The sequence below is a fragment of the Chanodichthys erythropterus genome, chromosome 19 (assembly GCF_024489055.1).
Source record: "Chanodichthys erythropterus isolate Z2021 chromosome 19, ASM2448905v1, whole genome shotgun sequence".
Classification (NCBI taxonomy): domain Eukaryota; kingdom Metazoa; phylum Chordata; class Actinopteri; order Cypriniformes; family Xenocyprididae; genus Chanodichthys; species Chanodichthys erythropterus.
Genome location: NC_090239.1, coordinates 22,890,476 through 22,910,775, shown reverse-complemented (window position 1 = coordinate 22,910,775; position 20,300 = coordinate 22,890,476). Strand labels below are relative to the sequence as shown.

Below are 20,300 nucleotides of genomic sequence, written 5' to 3'. Positions count from 1 at the left end.
GTTGTAGTCCCTACCAGCCGTTTGTTGTAGTCCTTAAACTTTGCAGATGTTGTTTATGCTCAAACAGCAACATTACACACTTACTAAAGTTAAAAAAGTGAAATCATAATCAACCACTCCCTCCTTTAAAGCTTCATTCTTGTAATCCATGCATTTGTTTATTTTTGTCTTGACTATGTGACCTTAACTGGAACTTATCCGACACACTTGGGTCTCTATCAGTAATGGACTTGCTGTGATCCTGAGGTCATTTTAAGGATCTTAACACGAGTACGTTTCAGTAGAGCTGTGATAATTGCGTCTGAATCTCAGCAGGAGCTGCCATTGTTATTCTGCTGCTTTTAGACACCTTGAGTTCAAAGAAGTGGAGCGGTGTACAAATATGAGCTTCTTTTGGACAGATTTATGCATTTGACCTCATAACCACGTCTAAGTTGGCAGAGTAAAAGGTGTTTTCCCTTTAAACCGCAGACCACATCCTGCGAGAGCTGACGCCCTGTGGGGTTTGACAACAGATGAGAAACCTCTGAGCTTCATCATCCTCCTGTTTACCAGCGTTATGAGAGAAGGGAAGTGACACTGCACATTTCTCCATAATCGAGAATTCACTGTAAAAAATGATTGTAATTTTAACTGTAGAAATTCTACAATAACAGGGAACGTTCTCTCAAAGTTCTTCCAGTAACGTAAATAGAACGTTTGTTCAACGTTATCTGGTCTTTAATAACGTTCTCAAAAAGTTAGCACAAAAACATATATCGTTCATAGAGCGTTTTTTTTTTTTTTTTTTTTTTTTTTTTCGAAACGTTTTAGTTCATCTAACGTTTTTTAAATGTTACAACTTGATTCGGAATGTTCAGAGAACATTCAAAAGTAACGTTCCCATAATGTTTGAAGAATGATGAAATGTAATGTTCCCTTAACGTTCACATAACCAAGAAAAAACAATTCAGACGTTCGGACGTTCAGAGAAATAATATTTTCATAACTTAACGGTAACATTAGCGAAACGTTCTTAGAACATATTTTTGTTAGTTGGGTAACAGTAAGTTGCCTTACTATGATAGTGTAAAACTGTAATATTTCTAACCTTATATTTCATAAAATATTTAAACATTATGATTCTACTGAGCCAAAATTTGGACATTGTCTCCTCTTAGAGCTTTCAAGCTACAACCACCAGACTCGGGTCAGACCTTCAGACTGTTCTGACTCTGTATGCTGTTTCTTTTCAAACTGATCCGGCTTACAATTTTTGTTAAACAGACGATCAAAACTACGAAAATCCCATAGGCTTTCATTGAGGGGGTCAAGACTTTTGTACTATAAGTCTTATAGAGTATTTAACTGTCTATCACCAGCAACGCTTAATAACTATCCTAGGACAATGTGCTAAAACATGCTAGCAGCATGCTAATTCATGCCATAAACATGCTAAAACATGCTAGAAACTTGTTAAAAAATGCTAGCAACATGTTAATTAATGCTAGCAAAGTGTTAAACATGCTGATTAATGCCATCAATGTGCTAAAACATGTTAGCAACATGCTAATTCATGTCATAAACATGCTAAAACATGCTAGCAATGTGTTAGAACATGCTAGCAGCATGTTAATTCATGCTAGCAAAGTGTTAAACATGCTGGTTAATGCCATCAGTGTGCTAAGACATGTTAGCAACATGCTAATTCAAGGTAGCAAAGCATTAAATCATATTAGCACAGTGTTAAAATATGATAATTCATACTATCAGAGTGTTAAAACATGCACCCAAATGCTAATGAATGCTAGCAAAGTGTTAAAACATGGTACATCATGGTAGCAGCATGCAAATTCATGCTAGCAAAGTGTTAAGTCATACTAGCAATGTGTTAAAATATGCTAGCAACATGCTAATTCATGTTAACAATTTGTTAAAGCATGTTAATTCATGTTAGTGATGTGTTAAAACATGCTAGCAACATGCTAATTCATGCTAGCAGTGTGTTAAATCATGTTAGAAACATGCTAATTCATGCTATCGGTTAAAACATGCACTCAACATGCTAATGAATGCTAGCAAAGTGTTAAAACATGGTACTTCATGGTAGCAGCATGCAAATTCATGCTAGCAAAGTGTTAATACATGCTAGCAACATGTTAATTTATGTTAGCAATGTGTTAAATCATGCTAGTAACATTTTTTTACTTTCTCTGAGTAAAACCTTCAGACTTGTTCAAAGATGTTCAAAGTTATTTTTAACTTTCAGAACTTTGTCAAGCCAGCATAAAAGTTTGTCATCAAACTTTACTCATCTAGTTTTAATAATTAGTTATGTAGGGATTTAGGTTTTCAAATGAATGTTTATTGCATTGTTTTGTTGTCGTGTGTGTTACCATGATGGTGTTTTGTATAGTTTTGTGTGTCTTCTATATATTAATATGTATCCCAACTTGTGAAACTTTTTTTTTTTTTTTTTTTGGAAAATTGCAGTTTTAAATTGTAAATTGTAATGTTTAAATTTTTACTGTATTTTTCACAGAATTATTCTGGCAACCACAGCTGCCAGTTTTATTCTGTAAAAGCGACAGGAGTTTTGTAGTGACTCTAACTGAAGAGCGCTGTATTGAGCACATGCATTTTCGTATCTTCCATAATGGCTGCGTTTTGGCTTTCCTTGTGCTTAATCAGGTTAGGTTGCTTCAGTGATCTGGTCAAAGCCGGAACCCGGAGACTCTCTAAAGCATCACAGCAATTAGAAAGGAGAGGAGGAGAGAAGGGAACACAAATACTCGCTCTGTTTGCACTTGATAAGAGAATACGGCTCCTCTCTGGGGAGACAGCTCTTTTATAGAGACGGTTTCCACGTCGGAGCCTCTGTCACGACTAGAGAATATCGGAAGACTGTTGTTTGTTGAAGTCTCATTAATCAAGTTGTTATCAAATGAATTTTTATTGTGGTGTGTAACTGATTCTTGAGACCTGGAACGAAACAATTACTAAAAACGATAAGAAAATGTATAAAGAGCCTGTGTGATGCTTTAAAATTAATCTGCCGCTTTCTTTCAGGACACAGTAGAAATATTTCTTTTAAAAAATGTGATATTAAAATGATGTTTATGAAAATATTAAAGTTAATAAAACACAACTGAAATAAATCATCTCCAATTCTACAATTTAAGCATCACATCATTATATAATGCAGTATGAAAAATTCATTTTCAGATTAGCTGAAGATTGCATTTAACACTGTTACATATTTCATTAAATACGTTAAATATTTTGTGTTTTTAAAGATCATTTTTAGGTGAGCATTAAAGGTAATCTAAATGTAAAAATAAGAGCATAAAAAGCATAAAAAATTAAATATCCAATATCAGTCTATATTAACATATACATTTAAAAAAAAAAAGGTTAATATTGACTGAATTAATGGTGCTGATATGTCATGCATCCCTAAAATATACATATTAATATTTCTGTTTATATTGTGTTCAAATATAATTTATAATTTTTTATCATAATTATAAAATGTCATATATATATTAATATTTCTGTTTACATTGTGAGTTTTAATGTTATTAATATTTTTATCATAATTTCGAAAAAAATATTCATTCATATTAATATTTCTGTTGATAGTGTGAGTTTTAATGTATAATTTTATCATAATTTTGAAAAAAAAATCATATATATTTATTTTTTATCATAATTTTGAAAAAAATAGATATTTGTATTTCTGTTGATAGTGTTTTAATGTAATTTACAATTTTTATCAATTTTTAAAAAAAAAATTACATTTATTTTTCTGTTGATAGTGTGAGTTTTAATGTAATTTATAATTTTTTTTATCATAAGTTTGAACAAATATTCATGCATATTCATGTTTTTGTTTACATTTTGAGTTCAAATGTAATTTATAATTAACTCATAATTCTGAAAAATGCATCAGAGTGATCATCACTGATTCATTTCAATGTGAAAATATTTGTTTCATAATTAATGCACTTTAATTTGTGTTTCATAATTAACACACTTTTTTTTAAGAACCCTTCATGCCAAAAAGCTTCTATATAAGAAGAAATGTCTTAAACGAGTGCATAATAAAAAAAAATAAAAAAATGTTCTTGCGATATGTTTACGAGCTATATAATTAAAATTAAAAATGAATTAAAACATGGTTACATAAACAAAAAAAGACCCCTAAAATTTTCATTATATGAAGCACCTGATGGAACCCCTGAAGGTTCAAATGTTGGACACACTGTATTTTGATCTGAAATCAAATAGACACATTTACAGCTCCTGCTGCTTGTGCTGCATATGGAATCATCAATCATGTTGTTTGCGAAGCGTAAATCTGAATTCATGTTTATGATGTTAAGCACGCTGTTTGCTTCTGTTCCCACAACAGCCGAACCTCACGCTGCACTCAGACCGGCCTGACCTCCCAGAATGCTTTCAGCTGTCAGTCCTGCCATGGGCTCCCTGCATCTACCTGTGGGCGGTGTCGCCTCTCTACATCCTCTACCTCAAGAGGAACAGCAGAGGCTACATCATGATGTCTATATTAAACAGAATCAAAACGGTAAGAGATGTGAACGTTACTGCAAGAACGTACCTTGCCAGAAATGTCTAAGAATGTTCCCTGTTAGCTGGAAATGCATGTGTTTATTCTCTGTTATCTGTTTGTAATGATTCATTATATTTATGTGCGCAGGTTCTTGGCTTGATATTGTGGATAGTATGCTGGACAGATCTGTTTTCTTCATTTCATGAGATGAACCAGAATCAATCTAAACCCCCAATATATTTTGTTACACCTTTAATAGTCGGCATGACAATGGTAAGTGACGACAGCTGCTGAATATGTTCCTTTTGTTCCTTAAAATAATTTTCAATGAGCTTTCAAACCTTGAAACTTCCTTCGTCATCCTTCAGCTGCAACAATGACTTATTCTCATCACATTTCAGTGTGAATTGTTTTGTGAATCTGTGTCAGTGTAATTCAGAGGTTAGCATTCACTTTCATAAATGCACAGCGGGAAAAAATCCGACCACTTAATTATAAGGGTGTGGATAATGGTTATGAAAATGTCTTGGTGTTTTAACCTCTGTTCCTTCATAGAGGAAACAAAAAGCTGCATTGAATTACTAACACTAGGTGTCCTTCTTGGGAGCCCCAGATACCTCTGACGTATTTAGAAAAGTGTAATTTGCATGTTCCACTCGTTCAGGTTTGTGCTGAGGATCCGAGACGGCATCTCGACCATTTCAGCGGGCAGTTCAGAGTTGTGGCTTGAGGGGCCAAAGTCTCATTCTATCAGGGAACGGAGGTTACAATAGTAACCAAGACATTCTTTATCTGTCAGTCACTTTGATGTTATGTTGAATTACCGACATTAGGCATCCCTATGCTAAACGCCACAACCAGCTGAACTGTGTTACGAGTTTTGGCAGTGCAGATGCAGGCAAGTAGCAAGTGCATTCATGCCATCACACAACCTTCCCAACGTCCAGGATAAGTGACCCAGAGTCTCCTTATCTAAGGTGACTTGTCCTCACAGAGGGAATAGGTCACTTCAGCCATAGATGACCTTTTGTTTTTGCTTACAGCTGAGCACACCTGGTTGTTTATGTTGGGAAAGTGTTCTGTTTCTCTGCCGAAACTTTGGAGAACATATCCTACCCAAAGGAGAAGTTAGAATGTGTAGAGTACATCCTATGCACTCACCTGATGGGAAGTACTACATTGGGAGGAAGCTCCACCTAAAAAGGGAAAGACTACCGGCCACGACGACTAGTGATGGAGCAAGGCTCCATCCAGTAAATACCTCATATGGGATCACCGTTAGGGATTCAGAGCACTTAAACCAAGGGCTCACCTTACCAGGAGTACTGGGCCTTGTAGTAAATTCTTCTGCTGAACTTGGCCACCAATGAGTGCTTGGATGTAGAAAAAGGCATCCTGGGTTTACCAGACATGGGAAACTCACTTGGACAACAAAGCACACATTATTACCTCAGAGAGGGGAAAGGTGCTAAATGCAAGTGCTGTCTGGGTTTTACCTATTAGTACTTTGCTCTACATGGAGATCATAGAATCTCATGAAAGTGTTGGGTGTATCCCAGTCTGCAGCTCTGCAGATGTCTGCCAACAAGGCATCATTCACTAAAGCTGAAGAGGCTGTGATGCCCATGGTGGAGTGAGTTCTCACTCCCTTGGTAAGCCAGGAGAATGGCATCCACAAGACAGACATATGCACAAAGCACGCACCAGGCACAACAGAGACAGGGATGGGTTCCCCCTTATCAGGAGGCTCACTTGCAAGTTCATCACTTAATCCCTGAAAGGAGAAGTGGGAACTTTGGACAAATGGCAGGACCGGGGTCTCAAGTCTTCACCGAGAGGGCACTGAGCTCAACTGACTGTAACGGCTCAAATGGATCTCTCTGTAGGGCCTGGAAGGACCCAAGGAGAGATCCAAACAGGGGATGAGGCGTGATCTTGGAGGATCTAAACTCCGTGCACCTCTCAGGAACCTATTATTTAGGTTGTGCTTCCTCAGAGACCTGCCACCCACAGTGAAGGACAAGCACTTCTCTTGGAGGAGGGAAAGCATGGACCCAATGCCACATCTTCATGGGTCTTCACCTCAGAAAGATCATCATGTAGCAAAAAGGTGCCACTTCAAGGCATATAGTTGCCTTGTAGACTTGCCTGAGTGATTGTATCACCACTGGTGATAGCCCTCTTAAAGGGATAGTTCACCCCAAAATGAAAATTATTCCATGATTTACTCACCCTCAAGGCATCGTAGGTGTGACTATCTTATTTCAGACTAACACAATCAAAGATACATTTAAAAATATCCTTGCTCCTCCAAGCTTTATAATGGTTGTGAATGGGGGGTCGCATTTTGAAGCCAAAAAAAATCCATCCATCCATCATAAAAGTAATCCAAACGACTCCAGGGGGTTAACTCCCTGAGGTCTGACAACGCGTCGGCGCGTTTTGTAGGATTTTTTTTCACATTGCAGCAAACTATAGAATGTCTTCTTTTATTTGTGTACACTCAGAGTAAAAACACAATGTTGTGCTTTTTGTAAAATAAAGCAAACTAACATGATGCGTGATCTCTCGTCTCCCTCTGAACGAAGTCCAATCTGATAGTTTTCAGAAAATGAACTGTAACTTAGTGAATACTAATGACAAAAAAAATGACACTTACATCTAAAGAAACGTTGAAATGTCAGGTTTTAAATCGGGCAAGTCAAATCGAAAACAAACATTCTGTGTTTATGTAATCTGTATGAAAAGAGAGCCATGTCAGAAGTCTGTGATTCAGCTCATTACCCGCTAATGCGGCCACGCCCACGGAGCCAGCGCTATTCAGACGCAAATTCAGAGGCAATACTTGTATGCATTGTTTCAATCGTGTGTCTATTGTCTTGAAAAGTGTTTATTTGGATGGTAAAGCCATGGTTAGCGATCTCTAGAAGACATGCCATTAGTTCCTAGTTCCTTTTCTTCTTTATATGAATTTGTGGCCTAAAGGTGTACAGAGAGCGCCCTCCGGCTGCAAGTATGAATTAAAAACACCATTCCTGAAATGTCCTCTTCTTCTTTAGAATAATTTGTGGACTAATTGTGCACAGAGAGCGCCCTCCGGCTGCAAGTATGAATTAAAAACACAGCATCCAGCACTCCTAGTGATGACAATAAAAATTACTTCTAAGTATAGAAATTTGACATAAATATATAAGAATCCATCAATATTTCTCCAAATGGGCATGCTTTTAAGCTAAAAGCCTATATGAAATGACATAGAGGTAACATAATTGTTCAGACACTTTGCATCACAGAAATACATTATATTTTAAAGAATATAATAGAATACCATTATTTTAAATTGTAAAAATATTTCACAGTATTGCTGTTTATGATGAGCTGAGACATGATTACAGAGGGTTTTTTTCACAGCCTACCTGGTTGAAAGGCCTCATTAATATGCAAGTCATTTCAGGTCATTATTATGTGATTCTTTTGTTTTCTCGGGTGTAAATGGCCCATTATTCATGATGAATAATGCCTCCTTGCATACTGTGTTTCTTGACAAAAAGTGTCTTACAAAATTTAAATCTCTCTATTGTTTTATATGAAAGAGTAGTCAGCATCATTTTTACATACTTCTCAAGCAAAAACTCTAGTCTACAACCTCCAATACCCAGAAGTCTTGTGAACACAGATTTAATATACTTTTTTTGGCCTTATTTCAGTGACGTAAGTTTTTTTGTTTTTTTCAATAACCACGCATAAACATTATTCCTTCAAAAACACAAACATGTACATACATGTTCCTCACATATTATTGTAGCCTAGTTTGTGCTGAATACAGTGTAATGACACTTTTTCCATTAATATGTTTATGAACAACTGAAAAAATGTCAGGGCATGTCAAAACTTCTCCAAGCCCCAAATCAGCCTCAGACTCCAGAGGGTTAATAAAGGCCTTCTGAAGTAAAGCGAAGGGTTTGTGTTTTAGAAAAATATCCATATTTAAAACTTTATTAACTATAATAATTGCAGACAGCCGTACACATCGATTTGCGACGGAAGAGTGACCTCTGACCCGTCGCATGATGCAATGATGAACGCGGAAGCGCAGAGGTTAGAGCAAAACAAAACACCAGTTACGAAGTCTAAAACGATCATTTTTAAAGAGAAATGACGGAGGGTTTCGATATAAGAGAAGAGGAGCTTGAGTTTGTTGCCCAGCCCTATTTGTTTGAACCGCGAGAGGCGTCTAAGCTACCTGCGTCATACATCGCATCCCGGGTTACTCTTGTGGCGCAAGTCAACTTGTGCAGTATGTGTACAGTTGTCTGGCGGAAGCTAGTTATTTGAATTTAGAAAGTTTTAAATATGGATGTTTTTCTTACAAAAACACATTACTTTGCTTCAGAAGGCCTTTATTAACCCTCTGGAGCTGTATGGATTATTTTTATGATGGATGGATGCCTTTTTTTTGGATGAGCAAGGATATTTTTAGATATATCTCCGACTGTGTTTGTCTGAAAGAAGATAGTCATAGGATGGTTTGAGGGTGAGTAAATCATGGGATAATATTCATTTTTGGGTGAACTATCCCTTTATTTCCTCCCCTTCCTGTCCAGGGACCAGTCATGGAAGTTCCAGAGGTCTGTGCATGGGTGTCAAATTGATGTTCAACAGGATTCGCCAGGGAGGGGCCGATGCCATCAGTGTGAGCTCCGAGAACCAAGTCTGGTTGGGCCAGTATGGCACAACCATTAGGGCATGTTCTTCCTCCCTGATCTTGCACAATGTCTGTGCGATGAACCCAGATGACTCAGCCTCGGAAAGCATAAGCCCATCATCCTCTCAAGCCCCGAATGAGAAATTAAGTTCACCCTCAGGTGAACCGCCTAACTCATCCAGAAACTCAACCGGGGGACTTGAGCATTCTGAGGAACGGGAGACTTGTGGGGATTCAATCGGCTGAAGCTCTCCCATTGTAACTCATTAGTTAGGTCATGATTGCAACATTCCCATGGCCATTCTCTCACAGTGAGAGCATGAACCATCCACAAATGCAGTCTCAGCGTGAGCACGGCCCAGGCATTCACGACAGCAATCGTGGCCATCCGAGGGAGAGAGAAATCGCCCACTCCCAGAAGGACATGGCTGAAATGACATCTTTAAAAAGACGTGATCTGCCATGAAGCTCTTTCAGAGGAGTTTGCTTATTTTGCAAGGAAATGGCCTCTTTCAGACCGCCGCTGAAGCACTCAGGGGACCTCCTCGCACTTATCTGTGCACCCGAGAGAGACTGCTGAATGTGCCCAGTAGCGTGTGGAGGTGAATGGATTCCCTTCTCTTTGCATGAGACGCGATGCTTCAGCTCCTGTGCACCTGCCTTTAATCAAGACATTTGCGGGTCAAATTGACCTGCTAACATCACATACACATTGCAAGTGTATTCAGGACCCTAAATGAGAAATGGAGGTCAAATTTACTGGGTCAAATTGACTCGGAACACTATACTAACCTTATAAGTGGACTTGAGGGGAAAAATTAAATAGCCTAATAAAATGCATGATATGACTCCATTAATAGAGTTTGGATGGACTGTCCAAAAGTCATCTATCTCTGCTCTTGTAAACGTACTTTTCTCTGTTCCAGTTGTTAGCCACATTCCTGATCCAGTTTGAGAGGCTGAAAGGAGTGCAGTCGTCCGGTGTGCTCTTCATATTTTGGACGATCTCAGTGTTGTGTGCCATTGTGCCTTTCCGGTCCAAAATCATGCATGCCAATCAAGAGGTCAGTGAAAACCCCACTAGCACATTCATTTTAAGTAAGTATATATTCTAGTAGAACACTTTGTTTCTGTCTAACCATGTAAATTGTTCATCTCTCAGTAATGTCTGACTCTCTCCACCTTCTGCACTTTTTCACATGCATCTTTTGACCTACATGTTCAGCTTTTTTCAGCTCTAAGAGGAGTTCAGTTAAGGGCACGAGTGTTTTGAGAGAATAGTGCTGCTGTTGTTCCTAAAACCTGCTTCAAGACAGCTTATCTAACTCACAGAGCAACAAACATAGCTTAAGGCTGTCGCTCCACTAGCTGCTGCTTTTCAAGTCAAATAAATCTGATTCTTGCTCCTGGTTATAACAAATGCCATCTGATTTTGAATTTTGAATAATATAATTTATGCACCGACATGCACAGTTTTTGTCATTGCATTCAAATTAATACATATTTATTCACTTCATGCATCCCTGGGAATTGAACCCAGGAACTGAAGCAGAAACAGAATCAAGTAAACATTATATATTAGACATAAAATATATATAATAATACTAATATTGTTTGTGCATGTTGTACATTTAAAATTTACATATATATTAAAATTTAAAAATGTTAATATTGTTTTATTGTATTATTGTTAGTATTGTTTTTCATATATATAAATTTAATAATATTGTTTGTGCATGTTGTGCATTTAAAATATTCAGATATATTAATTTAATATTATTAATTTGTTTGTGCATGGTGTGCATTTAATTTTTTCATATATATTAATTTATAAATATGAATATTGTTTGTGCATGTTGTGCATTTAAAATATTCAGATATATTAATTTAATATTATTAATTTGTTTGTGCATGGTGTGCATTTAATTTTTTCATATATATTAATTTATAAATATGAATATTGTTTGTGCATGTTGTGCATGTGCATTTTTCATATATAATAATTTAATAATATTAATATTGTCTGTGCATGTTATGCATCTATATTTTTCAAATATAATAATTTAATTTTATTAATATTGTTTGTGCATGTTGTGCATTTAAAATTTTCAGATGTTTTAATTTAATTTTATTAATATTATTTATGCATGCTGTGTATTTAGTCACCTTGTGTTTTTTTTTTTTTTTTTATTTAGATTAATTAATTTCTTAATGTAATTTTTCAATGTTAAAATACTTTCTGCTAAGCTTAATGAGGACATATCGAGACCCTGTGACACTATTCAGATTGGCGTGACCGATGGCGTGAGTCTGGGGGGAATGTCCAATGAACAGCTGGACAATGCCTGAGCTTTGTCAAACATCTTAAAAATCAAATAAAAACTCGATATCTCAGATATATCTGCTCATAAAAAGCAGGATTTAGTGGAATAAGGACTCGTTCAGGGCTCCGGGCGTTTCTGATGTGGCATGTAGAGATGTTAAGATTAGTTGATAAAGCAGCATTCTCTGTTTTCAGAATGGGGTCGATGACAAGCTGAGGTTCACAACGTTCTACATTTACTTCGGCCTCACCCTGCTTGAACTTATCCTGTCATGCTTCAATGAAAAGCCTCCTCTCTTCTCCAGCGTGGCCACAGATCCTGTAAGTGTGTGTGTGTGTGTGTGTGTGTGTGTGTGTGTGTGTGTGTGTGTGTGTGTGTGTGTGTGTGTGTGTGTGTGTTGTATCTACTCAAAGGCCAGAAAAATATCAAGAAAGGCCAGCGGTAACAGTCATGCCTTCATCAATAGGAACATGTCATCAAAGACTGAATAAAAGAATGATTCAGTGCCACAAACATTGGATTATTGAATTTATGATCAATGCACGTTAGAAAGGTAATCGAAAGGTCAGAACAACAAACTAAAGTGCCTGTGTTTTTCTATTGCTTTTCCAGAATGTATGTCCAGAAACAACTGCTGGATTCCTCTCAAAAATGACCTTTTGGTGGTTTACAAGGTGAGTGTCAGAAACAAACTTTGGGAAGACTTTTGGGAAACAAACCTAGGTTTGTTTTTTGCATACTATATAGTATGGAAGTATGCATATTCGGACGCAGCAGAAATGTTCATTTTTGGATGAACTGTCCCTTTAACTCAACATAAACATCAAAAATAAAAAGTAAATAAAACATTGGATTGCACAATGCCAACATGCCCAGCTAACATAAATATGAACATTTTGCTAAAGTTATGAAAACATTATTCATGGAATAACGTTCAATATGTTACGTGAATGATGTTTTTGTGCTATCGTTTTGAGAACATCATTAAAGACCAGATAACTTTGAAGGAACTTTTTATTATTGTTACTGGAAGAATATTTGTTCCTAACTTTGAGAAAACATTGTCAGAACGTTCCCTGTTCGCTGGGTTAATGCTGTTTTAAGATGTCAGCGTCAGATGTTTTGTTTCTGCTCTACAGCATGGCTATCAAAGGCTACAAATCACCGCTGGAGAATAAAGACCTCTGGTCCCTGAACAAGCAGGACAGTTCAGAGTTGGTGGTTCCCAATCTGCTCAACGAATGGGAGGTGGAGAAATCCAAAGCGCAGAGGTACGCTTTCAAACTATTTGAACAAGAGCCAGGCTCGTATCTAAATCAGTTATTCAATGCAAAGATTTTCAGTTTTTTGGTTGCGAGATTTTTAGAATCAGAATCACACTGAAAGAGTTAAATGGGTCTGCTTGATGATTTACACTCCAATTTACATTCCATTCAGGGCTTGCTTTATTTGATTGAGCCTGTTCAAACACACCACTGTTGGCTTGTGACGTAATGTAAAAACATAAAAATATTCCAGTTTCATGAGCAGAGACAAGTAAAAAGAGAGCCTGAAGAGTGTAACACTCAAAAACAGCAAACAACTGAGAATGAGCTAGTGACCACACTGGCTGTTCTGGGTGGTTGCTAAGGTGTTTCTAAGGTGTTTCTTGGTAGTTCTAGTTGAGTTATTGCTAGGTTGTTGCTATGGTGTTGTGGGTGGTTGCTGCAGTTGCTAGGGTGTTCTGGTTGGTGAGTTAGTTTCTATGGTGTTGTTATGCAGTTCCTAGACTACTCTGGGTGGTTGCTAGGGTGTTGCTATGCTGTTTCAATTGAATTAGTTGCTAGATTTTGCTTGGCTGTTGCTATGGTATTTTGGGTGGTTGTCAGGGTGTTCACGGTCATTGCCAGGGTTTTGCTATGCTGCTGCTTGCTGCGGTGTTCGTTGTGGTTGCTAGGGTGTTTCTATGGACTGTGGGTGGTTGCTACGTGTTTCTATGGTATTGCAGGTGGTTGCTTGGGTGTTTTGTATTGTAGCCATTTTGGTGTTGCTATGCAGTTACCAAGCTATTCTGGGTGGTTGTTAGTGTGTTGCTATGCAGTTGCTAGGGTGTTCTGGTTGCTATAGTATTGTGGGCAGTTGCCACTAGGGTGTTTTTATGCAGTTACTAGGGTGTTCTCAGTAGTTTCTAGGGTGTTGTTATGCGGTTACTAGACTATTCTGGGTGGTTGCTAGGGTGTTGATATCCTGTTGCTAGGGTGTTCGGGTTGGTTGTTATGGTGTTGCTATGCAGTTACTAGTGTGTTATGGGTAGTTGCAAGGTGTTTTCCAGGGTGATGCTTTATGGTTCCTAGGCTATTCTGGGTGGTTGTTGGTGTGTTGCTATGCAGTTGCTAAGGTGTTCTGGGTGGTTGCTAGGGTGTTGATATTATGTTTCTAATTTGTTCTGGGTGGTTACTAGGTGGTTGTTAGGGTGTTGCCATGAAGTTGCTTGAGTGTTCTGAATGTTGCAACGGTGTTGCTATGCGGCTTCTAGGCTATTCTGGGTGGTTGCTAAGGTGTTGCTATGCAGTTGCTAGTTTCTTCTGGGTGGTTGCTATGGTAATGTGGGTGGTTACTGCTCAGATGTTGCTTTTGAGTTATTAGGTTGTTCTGAGTGGTTGCTAGGGTGTTGCTATGCAGTTCCTAGGCTATTCTGAGTGTTTGCTATGCAGTTGGTTGGGTGTTTTGCACAGGCAACCACAACCCACTATTTGAAACAATGTGAATTTTGTGATTTTTGCAATTCTTTTTGGTGCCACTAGTGCAGAATGACATATTTCACCTGTAACTTCAGTGAGCCAAGTTTCAACTTTTCTCTCAAGTATGAATGTAATTTCATTTCCCAAAACGAATGCATTTACGCATTCAGCAGATGCTTTTATCCGAACATTGCATTCAAGCTGTACATCTTTTTCATGCCAATCACCATGCACTACTGTTTGAGCTCCTGATAGATGATCAAAAGAGTCATTTTAACCTCAGAGTTGATTTTTCTGTGCAGTGAACAGAGTGTGAAGGAACAGGCCACATTTACAAAAACAGGCGCTGAAACCAACCACGTGGGCGGCGGTCCTGAGGAGGCAGAGGTTCTGCTGTCCGAAAGAAAAGAGTCCCGGAAGCCCTCCTTCCTGTGGGCCCTGCTCCGAGCCTTTGGGCCCTACTTCCTCATTGGCTCCGCTTTCAAACTACTGCAGGATCTCATTACCTTCGTCAACCCACAGCTCCTCAGGTGAAGCCCGATGCCGTCTCAGTCACAGGCAGAGAGGAACTCTATAGCTGTAATTAGTTAGGATTTTACGATAGGGAAGGTTGTAACATCATACACAACACAGCAATCTGTCATTGCTCAGAAAGCTGCCAGGAAATGATGTTTAATCATCTACTAGTTCTCTGATTTATAGCAGATATTCACAGGGTTGTAATGAGCTGCTGTTTTCTTTAATGCAATATAGTGATCCATAATGAAGATGTTAAAGGGATAGTTCACCCAAAAATGAAAATTCAATTATCATTTGTTCAATTTATGTTGTTCCAAACCTGTATGACATTCTTTAAGGCGACAGATGTAACTGGAGACAGTCTGATAATGACGGACACAATAGCTGTACTGTTCCTTTAACATTTATCTAGAAATGGGTTTTATTACATGCATGGATTTATTTTGGTTATTTATTACGGGCAGAACAAACACTGATGAACTTGAAGGCATTATATTTTAAGATTTTTAATTATATTTTTTTCCATTGAACCTTGTAAAATCATTTGCATGATGTTTTGCTTTCGCCACCTATGCTATTCATACTGTCTGCCCATGTTTTACAATGCAAACTCAATGCAAATATGTTTTGAATCAGACAGTTGAAGGTTTTGAATTCTCCATTTATTTGATCAAAAATGAACGTGGAAACAGTAATGGTAGTGTATCGTGTTTTCTACAAAAATCTGAAGCAGCACAACATTGATAATAATCATAAATGTTTCTTGAGCAGCAAATCATCACATCAGAATGATTTCTGAAGGATCATGTGACACTGAAGACTGGAGTAATGATGCTGAAAATTCAGGAATAAATTACACTTTACTATATATTCACATAGAAAACATTGGAATAATATTTCACAATTTCGACTGTATTTGGCAGCCTTGGTGAGCAGAAGAGTCTTTTTTTCGAAAACATGAAACAATTTTAATTATTCCAAACTTCTGTCTGAAAACCACATTGCATGAAGGGAACAATCCACAGTGGTGTGGTTTTAAAGTGATTCTCCTTTCATTGCCAGGATGTTGATTGACTTCACCAAAGACAAGCACGCCCCGTTGTGGTGGGGTTACGCGCTGGCGTTCCTGATGTTCGGCACTTCCCTCTTACAGACCCTCATCCTGCATCAGCACTTTCAGTACTGCTTTGTCACAGGCATGAGGCTTCGCAGTGGGATCATCGGAGCCATCTACAGGAAGGTAAATTAGACTGGCTTAGACCAGTATGCAATATGTGGACGTAACAAACATATTTTGCTGACGTTCCCATTAAGTATGAAAAAACATTATTTCGGAATGTTCTCTGAACATTTTTTAAAGTGTTATATGAACGTTCCATTTTGGAATCATTATGGGAACGTTACTTTTGAATGTTCTCTAAACGTTCCGAAACAAGTTTTAACATTTAAAAAAACGTCTAACTAAAACATTAAAAAAACATTTCCATGAACAATATATAATAACGTTTTTGTGCGTTTTGAGAACATCATTAAAGACCGGATAACTCTAATAACATCACTGGAAGAATGTTTGTTGATCTCTTTTCCTGTTAGCTGGGGATGCATTTCTTTCTTCTGCGCAAAACAATATCTCAAATATCTCTGTTTTTTGTATTTGTTTATGTCCACACAATGGGATCCTTGTTCTTCAAAATATCCTATTTTGTGTTACGCAAGACAGAAATCCATACTACTGTGCATGCAAATACATCATACATGATGACAGAAGAGGAAGCACATTTTTTGAGAGTTCATTGTTCTAGAAATTGCAACTTCTATGCTGTACTATTACAGGTTTGACCATTTATTATGATAAATGTAGTTCGGTTCACAAAAGGCATGTCTGGGAAAGTGCGTTCAGCCCCAATGAAAGCTCTAGATACTGATACTTGAGATTATATCAACAGTAACTTGCACTTGAATGTGTTATTCCTGTTATGACTATATTGCTGTGATTGTCAGAAGCAAGAGTTACTTTTACAATATAAACATTAAACCTTCTGACCAATGTTGTAAGTATTCCTTAATACAAACTAAATGTTAAAAACAAGCTTATTCTTTGTGATTGTACAGTTAGGAAGCAGTTATAAATGGCTGCCTATCATTTTTATTTTTACTTGCGCTCTCAATTTAATATGTAAAAAGGGTTAGTTCACCCAGAAATGAAATTTCTGTCATTAATTCCTCTCCCTCTTGTCGTTCCACACCTGTAAGACCCTTCAGAACACAAATTAAGATATTTTTGATAAAGGGCCTGCCAGTGAGGCCTGCATTGACAGCATTTTCAGTGCCCAGAAAGCTACTAAAGACATATTTAAAACAACCTTAATGCTATAAAGTGACAAAAATACTTTTTGTCCACCAAAAATAACAAAATCGTGACTTTATTCAACAATATCTAGTGATGGGCGATTTCAAAACACTGCTTCATGAAGCTTTACGAATCTTTTGTTTCGAATCAATGGTTCAGAGTGCCAAAATCACATGAAGTGTTTTGAAATTTCAATACTTCATGTGACTTTAGCAGTTTGATACGCGCTCCGAACAACTGATTCGAAACAAAAGATTTTGTTGTTAACCCAGCATGTAGATTTGTGCATCATCAGCATAACTGTGGAAATTAAGACCATGACGCCGGATGATCTGACCCAGAGGAAACATGTAGATTAAAAACAGAAGTGGACCAAGAACAGATCCTTGAGGTACTACACGGGAAACAGTGACAGAATGAGATTTGTGTTTATTAATGCTAATGAATTGTTGCCTGTCTGAGAGAGATGAGTTTAGCCACTGAAGGACAGTTCCTGAAATGCAGATAGCAGACAAAAGAGATAGGAGTACAGAATGACAAATGATATCAAAAAGCTGCGCTCAGGTCCAAGAGGAACAGAAGGCTGAGGACGCCAGTATCAGAGCCAAAGAGGAGATAATTCAATACTCTCAGAAGAGGGGAGGACAAAAGCCAGACTTGTTATTGTCCGAATGGGACTGTAGTTGTGTGGTGACCACCTTTTCTAAGACTTTAGACAAAGAGGGAAGTTTGTATATTGGTCTAAAGTTACTGAAGACTGTGTCATCGAAGCCAGGTTTTTTGAGTACCGGGATGACCTCAGCTATTTTTAGTCCATGGTGTCGACAGCATGACAATGCGTTTATAGAAGTTCAACAGCATGAGTCGCAGACGGACAGTGAGTTGATAATAATCCAGCCATTTTGTCATTCTGCCATGTGGACCCTGCTCTACTGCTCTAATGAGTAAAAGCAAAAGAACAGAAGAGGGATTTCAGTTGCCTTAGGTGTGGTAGGCGTTACGGCAAGTTCACACACATTTGTGCACTTTTACCAAGAGCGGTGTCATACTTATATGGTTCTTACACATTCAAGTATGTCTGTCTGACGCCAACAATATCCCTTGAATTCAAAAAGCAAATAATGTGGTTTGTCGCGGATGTTGCATTAGAAAAAGCTTTGAAATGCATCAGCATGTGTCACTACTTTGATGTACAGTATGCTATGGTACTGAAGGACTACCATGTTCATGTAGTAAGGGAACGTTCTCAGAACGTTGTGGCAAGGTTGTCTCAAAGTTATGAACCTTCTTTCAGTAATATTGAACGTTTAATCAGAGTTATAATGTTCTCAAAACATTAACACAAAAACACTATTCATTCACTCTAAAAAATTGGGTTGAAAATGGACAAACCCAGTGATTGGATTGTTTTAACCCAGCGGTTGGGTTAAATGTTTGCCCAACATGCTGGGCAGTTTTATTTAACTATTGTTTAAAAATTACTATATGGCTGGGTTAAAAATGAACCCAAAATATGTTGGAAATTAAAAATCAGACACATAATTAAAAGAGGAAACAATAATCAAAAGGTGAACATTTATTAATAAGAAATTTAATGAATGATTATTGCTTAATTATTATGCATTAAGCGTATTAATACATGTTCATTTATTAAACATATTATTATTAAATGTTAATTTCCAGCATACTTTGGGTTCATTTTAAGCAAGAAATACAGTAAATTTTAAACTATAATTGAGTTAAATCGCTGGGTAAAACAACTCAATCGCTGGGTTAAAACAACCCAAATGACTGGGTTAAAACATCCCAATTGCTGGGTTCAAACAACTCAATCGCTGGGTTAAAACAACCCAATCGCTGGGTTAAAAGAACCCAATCGCTTGATTTAAACAACCCAACCGCTGGGTTAAAACAACTCAATCGCTGGGTTAAAACAACCCAATCACTAGATTTAAACAACCCAACCGCTGGATTAAACAACCCAATCACTGGGTTAAAACAACCCAATCGCTGGGTTAAAACAACCCAATCGCTGGGTTAAAACAACTCAATTGCTGGGTTAAAACAACCCAATTGCTGGGTTAAAACAACTCAATCGCTGGGTTAAAACAACCCAATCGCTAGATTTAAACAACCCAATCACTGGATTAAACAACCCAATCACTGGATTAAAACAACCCAATCGCTAGATTTAAACAACCCAACCGCTGGATTTAAACAACCCAACCGCTGGATTAAACAACCCAATCACTGGATTAAAACAACCCAATCGCTAGATTTAAACAACCCAATCACTGGATTAAACAACCCAATCACTGGATTAAAACAACCCAATCGCTAGATTTAAACAACCCAACCGCTGGATTTAAACAACCCAACCGCTGGATTAAACAACCCAATCACTGGGTTAAAACAACCCAATCGCTGGGTTAAAACAACCCAATCGCTGGGTTAAAACAACTCAATTGCTGGGTTAAAACAACCCAATTGCTGGGTTAAAACAACTCAATCGCTGGGTTAAAACAACCCAATCGCTAGATTTAAACAACCCAACCGCTGGATTAAACAACCCAATCACTGGATTAAAACAACCCAATCGCTAGATTTAAACAACCCAACCGCTGGATTAAACAACCCAATCACTGGATTAAAACAACCCAATCGCTAGATTTAAACAACCCAACCGCTGGATTAAACAACCCAATCACTGGATTAAAACAACCCAATCGCTAGATTTAAACAACCCAACCGCTGGATTAAACAACCCAATCACTGGATTAAAACAACTCAATCGCTAGATTTAAACAACCCAACCGCTGGATTAAACAACCCAATCACTGGATTAAAACAACTCAATCGCTAGATTTAAACAACCCAACCGCTGGATTAAACAACCCAATCACTGGATTAAAACAACTCAATCGCTGGGTTAAAACAACTCAATCACTGGATTAAAACAACCCAATCGCTAGATTTAAACAACCCAACCGCTGGATTAAACAACCCAATCACTGGATTAAAACAACCCAATCGCTAGATTTAAACAACCCAACCGCTGGATTAAACAACCCAATCACTGGATTAAAACAACTCAATCGCTAGATTTAAACAACCCAACCGCTGGATTAAA

At 37.7% G+C, this 20,300-nt stretch overlaps 1 protein-coding gene across 5 annotated transcripts in view; it reads left to right on the top strand.

Moving 5' to 3' along the window:
* abcc3 (ATP-binding cassette, sub-family C (CFTR/MRP), member 3) overlaps positions 1–20,300 on the top strand; it is a 70,439-nt gene that overhangs the window by 19,974 nt on the left and 30,165 nt on the right. For all 5 annotated transcript variants that reach the window (XM_067369007.1, XM_067369008.1, XM_067369009.1 and 2 more), the window contains exons 2-9: positions 4,394–4,567; positions 4,700–4,825; positions 10,184–10,321; positions 11,776–11,901; positions 12,194–12,255; positions 12,721–12,852; positions 14,604–14,831; positions 15,883–16,060. In XM_067369007.1, coding sequence (XP_067225108.1) covers positions 4,394–4,567; positions 4,700–4,825; positions 10,184–10,321; positions 11,776–11,901; positions 12,194–12,255; positions 12,721–12,852; positions 14,604–14,831; positions 15,883–16,060 — 1,164 coding nt within the window. The remainder of the gene's footprint in view (positions 1–4,393; positions 4,568–4,699; positions 4,826–10,183; positions 10,322–11,775; positions 11,902–12,193; positions 12,256–12,720; positions 12,853–14,603; positions 14,832–15,882; positions 16,061–20,300) is intronic.